The following is a 17068-nucleotide window of genomic DNA, read 5'->3' as shown; positions in this document are numbered from 1 at the left end:
GCATACATCTGCTAATACCTCATGTACCACTGAGTTAACACTGAGGTACTGCCGATTGCAGTATGCGTCTGCCGAGAGCTGCATCCGCAGAGGCCTGAGAATGAATTTGGTAATGTTTTGTAAAAGTATGCAGACTGGACCAAGTGGCAGCCTTGCAGACCTGTTCTGCCGAGACCTGGTGCCGAATGGCCCAAGAGGCGCCCACTGACTGGGTAGAGTGCGCCTTAATCCCCACTGGGACAGGCGCGTTCCTGACACGGTAGGATTCCTGAATCGCCAAGCGGATCCACCTGGCTAGCGTTGCATTTGACTTGGCTAGACCCTTCCTATGCCCCTCTGGAAGTATGAACAGGGCATCTGACTTGCGGAAGGGAGCCGTCCGCGAGATGAACCGTCAATGCGATGGACTGGTGCCGGACAAAAGGAAGGCAAAACAATTTCCTCGTTGAGATGGAAAGAGGAGACGACCTTGGGCAGGAAGGACGGGGACGTCCTGAGAACTACCTTGTCCTGATGAAAATTCAGGAACGGAGAACGGCAGGACAGGGCTGCCAATTCCGAAACTCATCTGATTGACATAATTGCCACTAGAAAGACCACCTTCCAAGAGAGGACGGTCAGTGACACGTCCTGCAGCGGTTTGAAAGGAGCCTCCTGTAAGGTCCCTAGAACCAGGTTAAGGTCCCATGATTCCAATGGCCTTCTATAAGGAGGCGCCACATGGGAAACTCCCTGAATGAACGTCTTGACCTGAAGTTTGGTGGCAATTTTGCGTTGGAAAAGCACTGACAAGGCCGAAATTTGGCCCTTGAGCAAGCTAAGCGCGAGGCCTGATTTTAATCCGGATTGAAGGAATTCCAATATGGCTGGAATGGAAAACACCAGAGGGGATCAACCATGATCCCTGCACCATGAAAAGAAGGTTTTCCAGGTCCGGTGAGAGATGCGCATGGACACAGGCTTCTTGCACTAATCATGGTGGAAATCACATCGTGAGAGAACCCAGCCTGGGCTAAAATACAGGATTCAACGGCCATGCCCTCAAAGACAGGGCCCCGGAGTTCTGGTGGTAAATCGGGCCCTGTGAGAGTAGATCCATGCGATCTGGAAGTCGCCAGGGAACGTCGGCGACTAGTTGTATTAGTTCTGCATACCATGTTCGGCACGGCCAATCTGGCGCGACTAGGATCACTGGTACTCCCTCCGCTCTGATCTTCTTGATGACCCTCGGAAGCAAGGGAAGAGGGGGGAAGATGTACGGGAGCCGGAACCGGTGCCATGGCAGAACTAGGGCGTCCGCTCCGATGGCGCATGAATCGTGTGATCGGGCAATGAACCGAGGAATCTTGTTTAGTCTTGAGGCCATGAGATCCACATCCGTAGTCCCCCAACGATGACAAATCTGCTGAAAGACTTCCGGATGAAGAGACCACTCTCCCGAGGCAATGCCTTGGCGAATGAGAAAATCTGCCGCCCAATTTTCTACGCCCGAGATGTAGATTGCTGAGATGGGCAAATGGTTGGTCTCGGCCCAATGGAGGATGTGGCTCACTTCGTGCATGGCCATCCTGCTCCGGGTACCTCCCTGGCGGTTGATACACGCTACAGCTGTGGCGTTGTCGGATTGGATCCTGATGGGGTAACCTGCGAGGAGATGGTGGAAGCTCCGCAGAGCTAATCTGATTGCATATCTCCAAAATGTTGATGGGGAGACGTGACTCTTGGGTCAACCAACGACCCTGTGCCGTGTGGTGACGAGAGACCGCACCCCAGCCGAGAAGACTTGCGTCAGTGGTTACTACCAACCATCTTACTGGGAGAAAAGACCTCCCTTCATTCAGGGAGGAGCTCAGTGTCCACCACCTGAGGGCTTGCCTGACCCACAGGGACAGAAGGATCCGACAGTCTAGGGAGAACGTGTTCTTGTCCCAAGCTAACAGCAACGCATGTTATAAGGGACAGAGATGGAAATGTGCAAATGGAACTGCTTCCATCGCAGCCACCATCTTTCCGAGAACTCTCATGCAGAAACGAATGGAGTGAGAAACTGGTCGGGAAAGAGTCCACGCTGCCTGTTGTAAGGCTTGGATCTTTTCTGGAGGGAGAAAGGAAATCTGCTGAGCCGGTTTTGGAAAAGACTTTTCGACGTTTATCTTCCACCCCAGGTGAGAGAGTGTATCTACTGTTATATCCACAGATTCCTCGCAGGCTGGAAGGGACGGACCCTTGATGAGCAGGTCGTCCAGATACGGTAACACCACTACTCCCCGAGAGTGGAGAATGGCCATGACAGCCGCCATGACCTTGGTAAAGACCCTGGGGGTGGTGACGAGTCCGAAGGGCAAGGCAACGAACTGGAAGTGTTCCTCGTGAATTGCAAAATGCAGGAACTGCTGGTGGGACGGACAGATCGGAATGTGAAGGTAAGCGTCCTTGATGTTGATGGATGCTAGGAACTCTCCTTTTTCCATGGAAGCGACAACTGATTGGAGAGATTTCATTCGGAATCGCCGTACCTTGACAAACTGATTTAACAGTTTGAGATCCAGAATGGGTCGCATCGTCCCGTCCTTTTTTGGAACCACAAAAAGGTTTGAATAAAATCCCCTGAACCTTTCGTGATGAGGGACCGGAATGATGACTCTGTCCCTTAGCAGAGCCTGAACAGCCCGAAGGAAGGCTCTTGTCTTGTTCTTGGGGGGAGAGGAAAGGAAAAACCGAGTTGGAGGGGGAGAAGAAAATTCTATTTTGTATCCAGAGGACACCAGCTCCCTGACCCACTTGTCGTGGATGACCGCGAGCCAGGTGTGGCTGAAGGAAAGTAGGCGACCGCCTACTTTCTCGGTGTCTGCCGGATACCGCAACAAGTTATTGGGTAGATCTATGAGATCTGTTTCCCCTAGATCCAGAAGCCCTAGGCCTGGGTTTCCAAGAGCGGTTAGGTCTGTATGAGACCTGGGAGCCTTTGTCTCCGCGCGGGGACCGACCTGATCCGGAAGAGAAGGTAGAGGAGAACCAACCTGAATTGTTGCGAAAAGATCGAAAACGCGTCGGCTGTTGGTTGCAAAACGGCCAAACAGCCTTTTGCTGAGGAAGGAATTTACTTTTTCCCTCGGTAGTATCAGAAATGAGCTGGTCCAGTTTCTCTCCAAAATGATGACCCGTTTGAAAGGGGAGAGAAGTCAACGATCTTTTAGATGTGGCATCCGCCCGCCAGTCGCGGAGCCATAGGGCTCTTCTAATGGAGATCGCATTAGCGGCAGTTTGAGCAGCGCAATTGGCAGCATCAAAAGAAGCGTCCACTACAAAGTCCGCTGCGTGAATTATCTGCCTGGTGACAGTGGTTGCCTCCGGAGGAAGATTGGTGCCCTGGAAGGAAGTAATCAAGACTTCTGCCCAAGCAGCCATTGCCTTAGTGACCCAAATTGCTGCGAAAGATGGAAAAAGCGCTGCTCCTGAAGCTTCAAAAACTGAACGGGCAAGGAAGTCAATTTGACGATCAGAGGGGTTTCTGACTGAGGAACCCTCAGAAACGGATAGGAGCGTTTTAGAAGCAATACGCTATACGGGAGGGTCCACCGGGGGGGAACTGTAACCAATCCTTCATTAGATCTGGATCAAAAGGGTATCTAGCCTGAGTAGACTTTTGCCCTGTGAACCGCTTATGTGGACGATCCCTATGTTTCTGGACCATTTCCTTAAACTTCGGATGGCTGGTAACCTGCGCACACGCTTGGTTTTCTTAAATGAGATAGGGTGTGCAGGAGCGGGAATATTTTTCTCATCCAACTTCAGAATCCTGTTGACTGATTCTATAAGAGAATCAAGCGACTCTTGATCAGTTGGGGGATTCTGAGGGGCTGACGTGTCAGATTCGAATTCAGAGTCATGCTCGCTGTGAACCTCAGGAGAGGGAGAGCGAGAGACAGGAGTCGCCGATGCTGAGGCGCGAACGGGACTAGGGGATGCCTACTCCACACTGATGAGGGGCAATACCCCGAAACAGCTGTCTGTGGATGGATACCATGTTTTGGCATAGGTGGTTTCCTTCATTGGAGACTGCCCTTCCCGTGGTTGTTCTTTCCCGGGGAAAGACCTGGCTAGTCATTGCTTGCGTTGAGAAACATGTGATGGTGTCTCTGCGGCTTGTGTTTCGCAAGTAATGAGAGGCGCCAAGAGGAGGGGGCGGCGACGTTAGCGCGGGCGGCGCTATTCAAATTGCAGCCTAGTAGGCCGGAAAAGCCGGGGACTAAATTTTTGGCCTACCCGAGCGCCGAGAGCGGGGGGGTCCACGATGGGGCGCCGGTGCACCGCCACTGACGCTAAGTCAGCGCTTCTCCCGGGGACCAGGACCCGACCCCATACCTCCACTCCAGTGCTCGGCAGGCCACGCTGTCCAGGGCCATCAATCTTCTCATCCTCCTGGGCTGATGTAGCAGCGCTGGAGGAGTTCTTAAAGGGGTATGCTCAATCGATCCTCCCTATGGCAGGGGGATGGAGAGCTATGGGTCTGATTCAGGGCATTCGGAATCGCTGTTCCAGTCTTCTCCATTGGACTCCATGCGCTTGCCATCGTATGCGTGGATTACCGGGACCGTAAGGAATCATCGCCATCATCGCCAGAGGAATCAGCCCCAGTCGTTGCAGGAAAGTGTACGGGGAGGTATACTCCACGTGCTTGCCTGTTGTTGGTTCGGGGGAGAGCGGGCCGTAGAAAGGAACCATCGCCTCCTTCACTCCATTAATTAAAAAATAAAAATTTACAGAAAAATAAAAAATAAGATAAAAACAGTGGGGTCTGAAACCAGACCCAAGTGCCTCCTATAGACACTAAGCAAGAACTGGAGAAACCTTAGCCAGCGAGAGGGTGTATACTGCAGGGGAGGAGCTAACTTTTTCTGGTTTACTTCCTTCTAGTGGACAGCAGCATAACACCCACTGTCTCTGTGTCCCCTAATGAGGCGTAGGAGAAAGAAATATTATCATTACAATATTAACGCTTGTGCTAAATTGTGATTGGCCTTTGGAGATTTATGCAGCAGAATGTGACCCTCCACATGCTTACTGCAGGGATCATGGAGCGTACACAAACTGAAGAGGGCCCCTGTGGAGGAACAATAGCTCAACATAATGGAAAATTCTGCCTGCTTCTAAGTTATTAGGGGACCCCAGACTTTTAGGGCAGCTTGCACCAATGGTATGTCTGCTCTTCATGTACCTACCACATATGATATATTTATACACGCATACTACACATGCATTTGATTAATACTTCATCACCTGTGACATTAATGGTTTTCCATCTCTTAACCACCGTATCGTGGGACGAGGTTTTCCAGATGCTGCACAGTTCCATTGAAGGTCTGAATCAATTTTGGCTTCAGTGTCAGAGATAATTTGGAGCCACTCTGGCTGTGCTATCAAGTAAAAAGAAAATGATCCATGTAACCACACACAATGGAAAGTATGTACACTGGAACCGATGTTATATACAGTTGTGCTCAAAAGTTTACTTACCCCGGCAGAATTTTTGCTTTCTTGGCCTTTTTTCAGAGAATATGGATGATAACATCAAAACTTTTTTTCCACTCAGGGTTAGTTGTTAGTTGAAGCCATTTATTGTTAAACTACTGTGTTTCCTCTTTTTAAATCATAATGACAATCCAACACATCCAACTGACCCTGTATTTATGGTTGCTAATATAGTGCCAACGTTCTCCGTAGTGATATATAGAAATTATCACCATTTACATCAGTCTCTTTCTCCAATGGGACTCACAATCTATTTTTTTCTATTTTGACACATTCTGTGGTCAATTTAATAGGAACCCTCCTAACCTCTTAGTATGTTTATGGAGGGTGGGAGGAAACCCACGCAAACATAAGAAGATACAAACTCCATGCAGATGTTGCACTAGGTTAGATTCGAACCCAGGACTATAGTTCTACAGGGCTACACTGCTAACCACTAAGCTGCAAGTATCTACATTTTTTGTGAACTGCTGATCTATTGTAAGGCTTCACAGGGATTTCAACTTTGTGTGTGATTTATCATTAGTTTTATATACATGGAATTTTTTTTTTTTTGCACAAGATTATCCCCATTTATGCACTTAGCACTTTATAATAATTTTTTAACAGTATTGTTTGAACATTTCTTGTGGGGTTTGTTATATACATTTATGACCTCTTATTTTTGCAGAAATTTTGGTATAGCAATTATTGTTGTAGGTCATAATATAATATATATGTATATATTTTTTTGTGTGAAAATAACCTTGGCATTTACTACATGTCCCTTGATCCGTGTGCTTTGATTTGTGCTTTTCACTTCTTGATATGATTCTTGTGGATATATAAAAAAAAATTTTTACAATAAAAATATTTTTGTATTATTTTTTGCTTCAGTCATCCTTTTTTCTCCATTCATTTTTGGAGTTGTGTGCATTATTCTTGTATTTTGGATGTTTTCAATTTTCATTTCATTATACTGTGTTAATTGGCTACAATACTTTTCTAAAAAGGCTAGTGGGGTTTAGAAAAAGAGTGCATGGCCAACCATTGCATCTCTGATTTACTATAGTATATGGCAGAAAACCTGAAAAAATATATAGCTGATGTAGATGTGATTTGGTAGTGCAAGACGTCTTAAAGATATTTTAACAAGTCCAAACTCTTTCCGGTGTATAATATGTTCAGGGATACTTATGCTTTGTAATTTCCCATGCATAGTTTTTTGGAGGATGGAGAGTAGAAGCAGAGACACAACAGCCAGTACCCATTCCCTGTAATCTTTTCCTACTGCTAGAGTTGGATTACAATTGATAACAGGCTTTGAAAAGCAAATTACCAGTAGGCAGAAGCGGTCTTCCCTGGTGCATTGTACTTTGGAGGGATTTTTCAGGTGTAAGATAACATCATTTTTAAAATGCAATTTTAGATTCTATTTCGCGCAATAGCCATAAAATGACATCAAGTTGTCTGAACGTATAGAGGTCATTTAAAGTTATACTTTAATCAAATAAAAAGTGATTTGAATGTTTAGAACTGAAATGATTGGAAATTACTCAAATACTTTATTCTTGAAACTTCTATTCATGGCCCGATTTTACTGCTGGTTCTGATCCCCAAAAAGTCCACTTCTGTTTTGGCTCTCAATACAGGAAAAAGCAAAGCCAAGTCCCTAAATCGGCACACAAATTGTGTATCAAAGCGCTAGCAGTCCGTCTAAGTTCAGTCGCCAAGCCAACCCTCAGGGACTACTTAGCTATTGAACTCATGCAGACAACCAGTTGCCTTCATACATATGACTGGAAGGGGAAGCTCTCACCTGTGACTGGACCAAAGCAAAGTGAAACAGTGAGATCAGACTATTGGTAGAGCTTTCACTAATAAGATATATTAGTAAGATCAGTTTGAAACACTTCCAAACCATTATTTATTTGGTCAATTTTGGACAACTCTTTAACTTTTCTATCTATGATGAGACTTTGGAGAAAAATAAACTTATGGCCGAAAAAGCCCAAACAAAGATCTATAACAAAAATTACCTTATATAAAAATAGAAACACATCTAAAGAGAGACAACATGGAGTAATAAAGGAACCACCCATCCCATAAATAACTAGATATAATTTTATTGAAATATAGTTAAAAATCCTATGTAAATTTGTGAGAGTAACTGGCCCTAGTAATCAGATAAGTATAATCTTCATGTCCCTAAAGTAAAATACAGTGCTTACCCATAGCAGCGGTGGTTGCCATATTCCTGTCCCGACCTGACACTTTTCGAATCTAGCTTTTTCAAGGGCTGGTTCTGTTGTATAACATGCCCTGCATTCATAAGTCCAGTGGGACGCCAGCTGATTTTCACATGGAAACTGTTTTACGCCCCCGTATCTCTGCATCCATTTCTAGCACACCTTTGTCTACTGGATTGTGGTATTTATTACCCCTATTACTGTTTAACCTAACAAAAAAGATCCTGTTAACATTGATCATTGTACTTATGTTAATCATGTGATCAATATAAATGACTGTGCTGTTACATTATTTTTTCAGGAATTTCCATCTAATATATGTGAGATGTACTGTATCCCAACATTGCTAATTGTTTCCCTCCCCTTTCTTCTGTTTCTCCTTGCCGCTCTCTTATAAATTTACATAGGATTTTTAATTATATTTCAATAAAATTATATTTAGTTATTTATGGGTGTTTCCTTTATTGCTCCATGTTGTCGCTGTCTGTACAGTGGGGAAAATAAGTATTTGATACACTGCCAATTTTGCAAAGTTTTCCCACCTACAAAGAATGGAGAGGTCTGTAATTTTTATTGTAGGTACACTTCAACTGTGAGAGACAGAATCTACAAAAAAAAACAAAAAAAAAAACAGAAAATCATATTGTATGATTTTTACATAATTAATTTGCATTTTATTGCATGAAAAAAGTATTTAATCACCTACCACCCAGCATGAATTCTCTATTTCACAGACCTGTTAGTTTTTCTTTAAGAAGCCCTCCTACTCTACGCTCATTACCCGCATAAATTGCACCTGTTTGAGCTTGTTACCTGTATTAAAGACATCTGTCCACCAAATCAATGACACTCCAACCTCTCTATCATGGCCTAGACTAAAGACCTTTCTAAGGACATCAGGAACAAAATTTTAGCCCTGCACAAGGCTGGGATGGGCTAGAGGACGATAGGCAAACAGCTTGGTGTGAAGTCAACAAGATCAGGGGTGGACACAACACATGTGCAACCGGTGCGGCTACACTGGGGCCTGGAGGTGGAGGGGGGCCCCTGCAGGGTCGGCTAATAATTAGGGCAATCTGGACTGTTTATCTGGCCACGAGGCTCCAGGAAGGAACCTGGCCAGATTGCCCTCATGTGCGGCCGGCAGGGAGAGATACCTGCAGCTCCGCTGCCTGCAAGAGAAAATGGCAGCAGAGCGGAGCTGCAGCTATCTGTCTTGCTTCCTGCCCAAGCTTCCTGTCTCACACAGCAGTCAGCAGCGCGGCTGAATGACATAATTCAGCGCTGCGGCTGTGCCAGTGAGAGGAAGCTGACGATGATGCTGCGGCTGCAGGAGAGCGTGTGAAGAGTTGAGAGGTGCTGTGTGTGTGTGAGCGAGCGCGCGTGTGTGTGTCAGTGGCATAACTACAAAGTTATGGGCCCTGATGCGAACTTTCAAATTTGGCCCCCCCATGCCAAAATATTTTCCACCCAAATTCACATTTTCCCTATTCATTTGGCACACTATAGCTTTGTTGCAATGTTGTACAGTCTGACCTCAGTGGAGTAACTATCCGGTGCCCCATCTTGATATATATTTGTCCCCCGTACTGCCATTGTTCTCCAATGTATAAAATAAAATAAACCATTATACTCATCAGGGGCTTACATAGAAGTCATGGGGATCCATATAAGAAGTATAATGGATCCCCATAGTCCTCCATATAATATAATGCACTCCCATAGTCCTCTATATAATGTACTGCAAAGTTCATAGTCATCCATGTAGTATAATCAAATGCACCTCCACAGTCATCCATAAAGTATAATGCACAGCCCATAGTCCTCGATAAAGTATAATGCACCCCATAGTACACATTAATCTATAATGCACTTCATAGTAGTAAGATCCACCCCATAGTCATATATAGTATAATGATCTGACTTCACATTCTGCCCCATCTACCCCTCTTCATCATGTGCAGTCCCATACAATGCTGCACGTCCAAAACACTGAGGAGCTGCAGTCACATGAAGCAAGGGCCTCCACAGGAACAGCTCTGATCTCACCCCACACTCTCCTCTCACAGATTTACCACAAGCACCAAAAAAAAAAACTCCACCAATCCCCCTGTAATCTCACTGGAACGGCAGGAACTGGAAATCTGCTGCTGGTGATACCAAAGAACATGAGCTGCACACAACCAGGATGGAGCTGCTGCTCTGAGAGCTGAAGGACCTGTGGTGACATCATCGTCATGTGATCAGGAGGCGGAGCTGATAAATGGTGAAGGACCTTTGATAATGAGGACGTTACCATAGGTCCTTCAGCTCTTCCTCAGGGCCCCGTCACACATAGCGACTCACCAGTGATCCCGTCAACGATATGAACTTGTCAGGATCGCTGGTGTGTCACTACATGATCGCTGGTGACCAAATCCCAATTTACCGAAGGACCCATAGACCAGGAAAGACCAAACAAGATATAATTGATCAATAATTTTTATTATATTGGTAGTAAAAAAAATTAATAAAAAAACAATTGAAAAACAATGTGTACATATAGGGATGACTTTACCACAATTGTAAAGAAATAATATGGACCCAATTATATATACCATATTCACATATGTATTCCTCAAATAATAAAAAAATAATAAAAAAAACTTTAGTGCAACCAAAAATAAAATAAAACAATTTTTTTTGTATTTTATAAACAGATATGAGCTTGTCAGGATCGCTGGTGTGTCGCTACATGATCGCTGGTGAGCTGTCAAACAGGCAGCTTCACCAGCGATCAGCATCAGCGACGATGAGCGCGCACGTCGCTGTGTACCTTAGATACCAGCGCGCTGGTGCAGGGAGATGGTAACCAAGGTAAACCGCGGGTTTCTAAGTGCTGCGCGGCGCTTAGAAACCCGCTGTTTACCTTGGTTACCAGCTCCCTGCATCAGCGCGCTGGTAACTAAGGTATACAGAGGGTTTCTAAGTGCCGCGCGGCGCTTAGAAACCTGCTGTTTACCTTGGTTACCAGCTCTCTGATCGCTGGTCTCCCACCAGCCACACGCGGCGATGCGTGCTGGCCAGCGGGAGACCAACGATCAGAAAAATGTCCAGGGCTTTCCACAACGATCAGCGATACCAGGCGGGGGGGCCGGTCGCTGATAGGTGTCACACACAGCGATCTCGCTGTTGCGTCACAAAACTTGTGACTCAGCAGTGATCTCGCTAGCGAGATCGCTGTGTGGAGCGAGATCGCTGTGTGTGACGGGGGCTTTATTGGCAGTGTCTCAAATACTTATTTTCCTCACTGTAGATTATATTGACATGGTTCTACCCAGTTATTTTTGGGTATATATTCATGGGGGAACTTGTTCAATACAGGTATGTTCCTGTGGTCACCTAATAGTGAAATGAAGTTCATCTCCCAAGAGTTTGGATTTCTGCCCAGCAAATTATCTAAGAAGCTTAATTCCGTTCAATCAAGATTTATGCAAGCATTTCAAAAAGAAGGATGCAGTGTATAATGATATCTTACCTTGCACTATCACACGACCTTGATAGGTATCTCTGCCTTTAGAGTTTTCAGCTTCACACTCATAGGTTCCATCATCGTCAAAACTGACGCTTTCAATATGCAGAATGGGGTCTGAGGCGAACCACTGAGGGGGCTGTGATGTATCCACCTTCCTCCATCGAATGCGAGGCACTGGGCTATAAATATTATTTCATGATGTAAATGAATTCTAATCTAGTCCAAACTAGTAGGAGTTTAATTGTCTACCTATCACAATGCATCATTATCCACTCTGATATAAATCTCTTATATGGAGATTCTTTTTTAGGCACTATTTCTGGGAAACTGCTAGGTGGAATGGTACAAACTGAGGCATCTTGACATAAGAGTAGTGACATATAGTAAGTGGTTATGGAAGTGTGTTTCCCACATTCCACCTTGTCTTATACCCCTAAACTCCTTCACGAAATGCGCCATACATATACAGCACATATCGTGTCTCCCCCTTTGATGTGGACTACGGAGGTGAGCCCACATCTTTACTGGCACATGTCAGCTGTTTTGAACAGCTGACATGTGCCCAGAACAGCCGAGGGTGGAATTGCGATCCACCTGCTGCTAGTAACCAGTTAAATGCCGCTGTCAAACTCTGACAGCGGCATTTAACGTGTGTTTTCGGAAATCCGCCCATCGGTGACCCCCGCCACATGATCGCGGGTCACCGATGGATCGGCATGACAACCAGAGGTCTCCAGGAGACCTCTATGGTTGTCAATGCCAGATTGCTATGAGAGCCGCCTGGTGGTCGGTGCTCATAGCAAGTCAGCAATTCTGCTACATACAGGTGATCTGATCATTGTGTGAATGTAGCAGAGTTGATCGGGTCATGGCAGCTTCTAGTCAAAATAAAACAATGAAAAAACAAAACATACACATATTTGGTATCGCTGCTTTCAGAATCACCCGATCTATCAATATAAAAAAAGAATTAACCTGATGGCTAAACGGCATAACGAGAAGAAAATTCAAAACGCCAGGATTATTTTTTTGGGCACCGCAACATTGCATTAAAATGCAATAACGGACAATCAAAAGGTCGTATCTCCATAACTATGGTATCATTAAAAATGCCAGCTCGGCACGCAAAAAAGTAAGCCCTCACCCAACCCCAGATCACGAGAAATGGAGATGCTACGGGTCTCGGAAGATGACGCAATTTTTTCTTTTTTTTTTTTTTTTTTTTTTAACAAACTTTGGATTTTTTTCCACCACTTAAGCAAAAAAGAACCTAGACATTTGGTGTTTATGAACATATAATGACCTGGAGAATCATAATGGCAGGTCAGTTTTTGCATTTCATGAACATTGTAAGAAAAAAATCCAAAAAAAAACTAAAAACTGTTGTAGAATTACACTTTTTTTTTGGCAATTTCACCGCATTTGCAATTGCTAAAACCAATGGTGTCATTCAAAAGTACAACTTGTCCTGCAAACACAAACCCTCATATGGCCATATTGATGGAAAAATAGAAAAGTTATGGATCTGGGAATAAGGGGAGTGAAAATCATAAGCGCAAAAATGAAAAAGGTCTCCGTCATGAAGGGGTTAAAGGAAATGTGACATCTGAGATGACCTATTGTTTAAATTAGGTTTTTAAGTTAAAGGGAATCTATCATTAGGTTTTGATACCATTTTTTTTGCCAACTAACCTAGGCAGCACGATGTAGGGGCAGAGCCCCTGATTCCAGCAATGTGTCACTTATTAGGCAGCATTCTGTAGTTTTGATATAATCATTGTTTTATCTGCCTCAGATCCACTAGTCCTCGGAATGCTGAGCTCTGTATAATTCCACCCACACCACTGATTGTCAGCTTTCTGTGTACACTGTGCATAGGCAGAAATCTGCCAATCAGTGGTGGGGTTGGGTTATACAGAGCTATGAATATGGAGGGCTACATAGCAGCAGCTTTAATAGTCCTCTAGTGATAATATCATGCTGATAAAATAGTGATTTTATCAAAACTACAGCAAGCAGCCCAGTAAGTGATACATTTCTGGAATGAGGATCTCTGTTTCTACATTATGCTGCCTAGATTAGGTGGCAAAAAATACCCTCCTATCACACCGCCCCAGCCAGCCATCTGGTGCTCCATGACTCCTTTCACATTTTCCATGATGTTCTGGCACTGGGTATGACATCTACTGTGAATGGTAGCTCCTGTATTATTTATTTTATAGAGAGGTGTTACCATTCATCGTTAGGCCACGTTCACACGTTCAGTATTTGACCTCAGTATTTGTAAGCCAAAACCAGGAGTGGGTGATATATCCAGAAGTGGTGACGTGTTTCTGTTATCCTTTTCCTCTAATTTTTCCACTCATGGTTTTGGCTTAGAGATACTGAGGCAAAATACTGATCAAATACTGAACGTGTGCACGTGTCTGTACTGGTAACGAGACTGCTGAAAAGTCATCTGTACACAACAGAAAGCATGGACCTAGTATAAGGCCAGTGTAAAAAGTGTAAGATTTCAGAATTTTGTTTAAGACAGATATGAAAATTAAAAATACAAACAGAAAAATGTAAAAAAATACATATAACATTAAATCTTGATTTAATTTTTTTTTTAATTTTCTCCTGTCCTGACACATTCACTTTAAATCAGTGTCTTAGAGCAGACATTTCCATGTTTTGTGCACATAAAAAATTGGCGCTACTTACTTTCCAAAGGCAAAACACTCCAATGTCACTGAGTGTCTGGACAGAGTATATGTCTCCGCCGGGAAGCGCACTTTAATACTGGGGGCGTATAACCGTGGCTCCGCTGTAAGAGCAAGTAGATAAAATGAACCACATTATTTAACGAACACGATAGTGATTGCACTATTATTTTACTGACGATGTTTATAGAGCTAATGTCTGCTTTGCAATATGTATATTACAAGGTATGGTGGAAAATAGACGTGTGTCAATCCAGTCCAACTGACAGATGGGAGAGAATATATAGAATATATATATATATAGAATATATAGAATTATTAGGCAAGTTGTATTCGAGAGGATTCTTTTTATTATTGAATTATTGAACAGCAATTATGTTCTCAATCAACCCAAAAGACTCAGAAATATCAAAGCATAATATTTTTGGAAGTTGGAGTGGTTTTTTTTTAGATTTGGCTATCTTAGGAGGATATCTGTTTTTTCAGGTATCTATTACAGTGCAGAATTATTAGGCAACTTAATAAAAAACAAATATATTCCCATCTCACTTGTTTATTTTCACCAGGTAAACCAATATAACAACACAAAATTTAGAAATAAACATTTCTGACATTCAAAAAAAAAAAAAAAATGTGACCAATATAGCCACCTTTCTTTACGATGACACTCAAAAGCCTTTCATCCATAGATTCTGTCAGTTGCTTGATCTGCTTATGATCAACATTGCGTGCAGCAACCACCACAGCCTCCCAGACACTGTTCCGAGAGGTGTACTGTTTTCCCTCCCTGTAGATCTCACATTTTATGAGGGACCACAGGTTCTCTATGGGGTTCAGATCAGGTGAACAAGGGGTCCATGTCATTATTTTTTCTTCTTTTAAACCTTTACTGGCCAGCCGCGCTGTGGAGTATTTGGAACATGTGATGGAGCATTGTCCTGCATGAAAATCATGCTTTTCTTGAACGATACCGACTTCTTCCTGTACCACTGCTTAAAGAAGGTGTCTTCCAGAAACTGCAAGTAGGTCTGGGAGTTGAGCTTCACTCCATCCTCAACCCGAAAAGGTCCCACAAGTTCATCTTTGATGATACCAGCCCATACCACTACCCCACCTCCAGCTTGCTGGCGTCTGAGTCGGAGTGGAGCTCTCTGCCCTTTACTGATCCAGCCTCGGGCCCATCCATCTGGCCCTTCAAGAGTCACTCTCATTTCATCAGTGCATAAAACCTTAGAAAAATCAGTCTTAAGATATTTCTTGGCCCAGTCTTGACGTTTTATCTTATGTTTCTTGTTGAAAGGTGGTCTTTTTCCAGCCTTCCTTACCTTGGCCATGTCCCTGAGTATGGCACACCTTGTGCTTTTTGATACTCCAGTAACGTTGCAGCTCTGAAATATGGCAAAACTGGTGGCAAATGGCATCTTGGCAGCTTCACGCTTGATTTTCCTCAATTTATGGACAGTTTTTTTGCGCCTTTTTTATCAACACCCTTCTTGCGACCCTGTTGGATATTACCCATGAAACGCTTGATTTTTCAGTGATCACGCTTCAAAAGTTTGGCAAGTTCAAGACTGCTGCATCCCTCTGCAAGACATCTCACAATTTTTGACTTTTCAGAGTCCGTCAAATCTTTCTTCTGAACCATTTTGTCAATGGAAAGGAAGTTGCCTAATAATTAAGCACACCTTATATAGGGTGTTGATGTCATTAGACCACACCCCTCCGCATTACAGAGATGCAAATCACCTGATTTACATAATTGGCAGTTGGCTTTCAAGCCTATACAGCTTGCAGTAGGACAACATGTATAAAAAGGATGATGTGATCAAAATACTCATTTGCCTAATAATTATGCACACAGTGTATGGAGATAGATATAAGATATAGCATATATACACTTAAATTGGGGACATGGTTATCATATGGCGTCATTCAGTCAACACTGAATAGATTCTTTAGTGGTTTCAGAGATAAACCATGAAATAGCCACACGGACTAATACAAATATCAAACATGTAGGGTATGTACCAGCGGAGTTATACAGCAACACTGGTAAGGACTGTGACACATAACTGACCTTCTGGAGTGACACTAAGCTGAGTAAAGCTACTATAAACGCTCTTAGTTGTAAAAGCCACGTGGCTAGTGGTCAGACAGGAGTACCCCCCTTCGTCCTGGGTGTCTGTCCTCGCAATGTACAAGTTTCCAGTTACTTGAGAAACAAATTGCCTGCTATCAGTCGACAAAAACACTGGGAACTCATTCAGTAGCCATTTGTAGGACAAGCCTGTAAGATATTGCAACAAAGGTAACATTACTATAATTTCATGTTCAACCTATTTTTTTTGTTAATAAAAATCCTAAAATCAAATCTGCATTTTTTTCACAATAACAATTATTTTGATCTATGAAATCCGCTAGTTAAGATCACTGTGTGAGGGGGAGAACTTTATGTATGACTAGCTGAAGAGCCCGGCGTTGTCTGGGCATAGTAACTAACTGTGGTTAGTTATAACAGATTATAATGATTATCCTCCATCCCATAGTCCAGTGCCCATATACCCATCATACATATCCTCCTTCCCATAGTCCAGTGCCCATATACCCATCATACATATCCTCCTTCCCATAGTCCAGTGCCCATATACCCATCATACACATCCTGCATCCCATAGTCCTGTGCCCATATACCCATCACACATCCTCCATCCCATAGTCCCGTGCCCACATACCCATCACACATATCCTCCATCCCATAGTCCCGTGCCCATATACCCATCTTACATATCCTCCTTCCCATAGGTCCATGCCCATATACCATCACACATCCTCTATACCATAGTCCAGTGCCCATGTACCATCACACTTCCTCTATCCCATAGTCCAGTGCCCATGTACCATCACACATCCTCTATCCCATAGTCCCATGCCCATATAACCATCATATCTATCCTCCATCCCGTAGTCCCATGCCCATACACCCATCATACATATCCTCCATCCCATAGTCCCATTCCCATATACCCATCACACATCCTCCATCCCATAGTCCAGGTGGCGCTGAGCAGGAAGTTCCTGGAGTCTGGAGA

The 17068-nt window shown here is 43.8% G+C and overlaps 1 protein-coding gene across 1 annotated transcript in view; it reads right to left on the bottom strand.

Annotated features, from left to right (window-relative positions):
• The window catches only part of CNTN2 (contactin 2), a 73440-nt gene that overhangs the window by 20254 nt on the left and 36118 nt on the right, over positions 1-17068 (bottom strand). The window contains exons 6-9 of the mRNA XM_073587193.1: positions 16057-16266; positions 13981-14083; positions 11278-11453; positions 5281-5417 (exon numbers count right to left, since the gene is read on the bottom strand). Of these exons, the coding sequence (XP_073443294.1) occupies positions 5281-5417; positions 11278-11453; positions 13981-14083; positions 16057-16266 (626 nt within the window). The remainder of the gene's footprint in view (positions 1-5280; positions 5418-11277; positions 11454-13980; positions 14084-16056; positions 16267-17068) is intronic.

This window comes from Dendrobates tinctorius, unplaced genomic scaffold (genome assembly GCF_039654945.1).
Source record: "Dendrobates tinctorius isolate UK_male_01 unplaced genomic scaffold, ASM3965494v1 ptg000098l, whole genome shotgun sequence".
Taxonomy (NCBI): domain Eukaryota; kingdom Metazoa; phylum Chordata; class Amphibia; order Anura; family Dendrobatidae; genus Dendrobates; species Dendrobates tinctorius.
The sequence above is the reverse complement of the archived record's forward strand: the minus strand, read 5'-3'. Positions and strand labels throughout refer to the sequence as shown.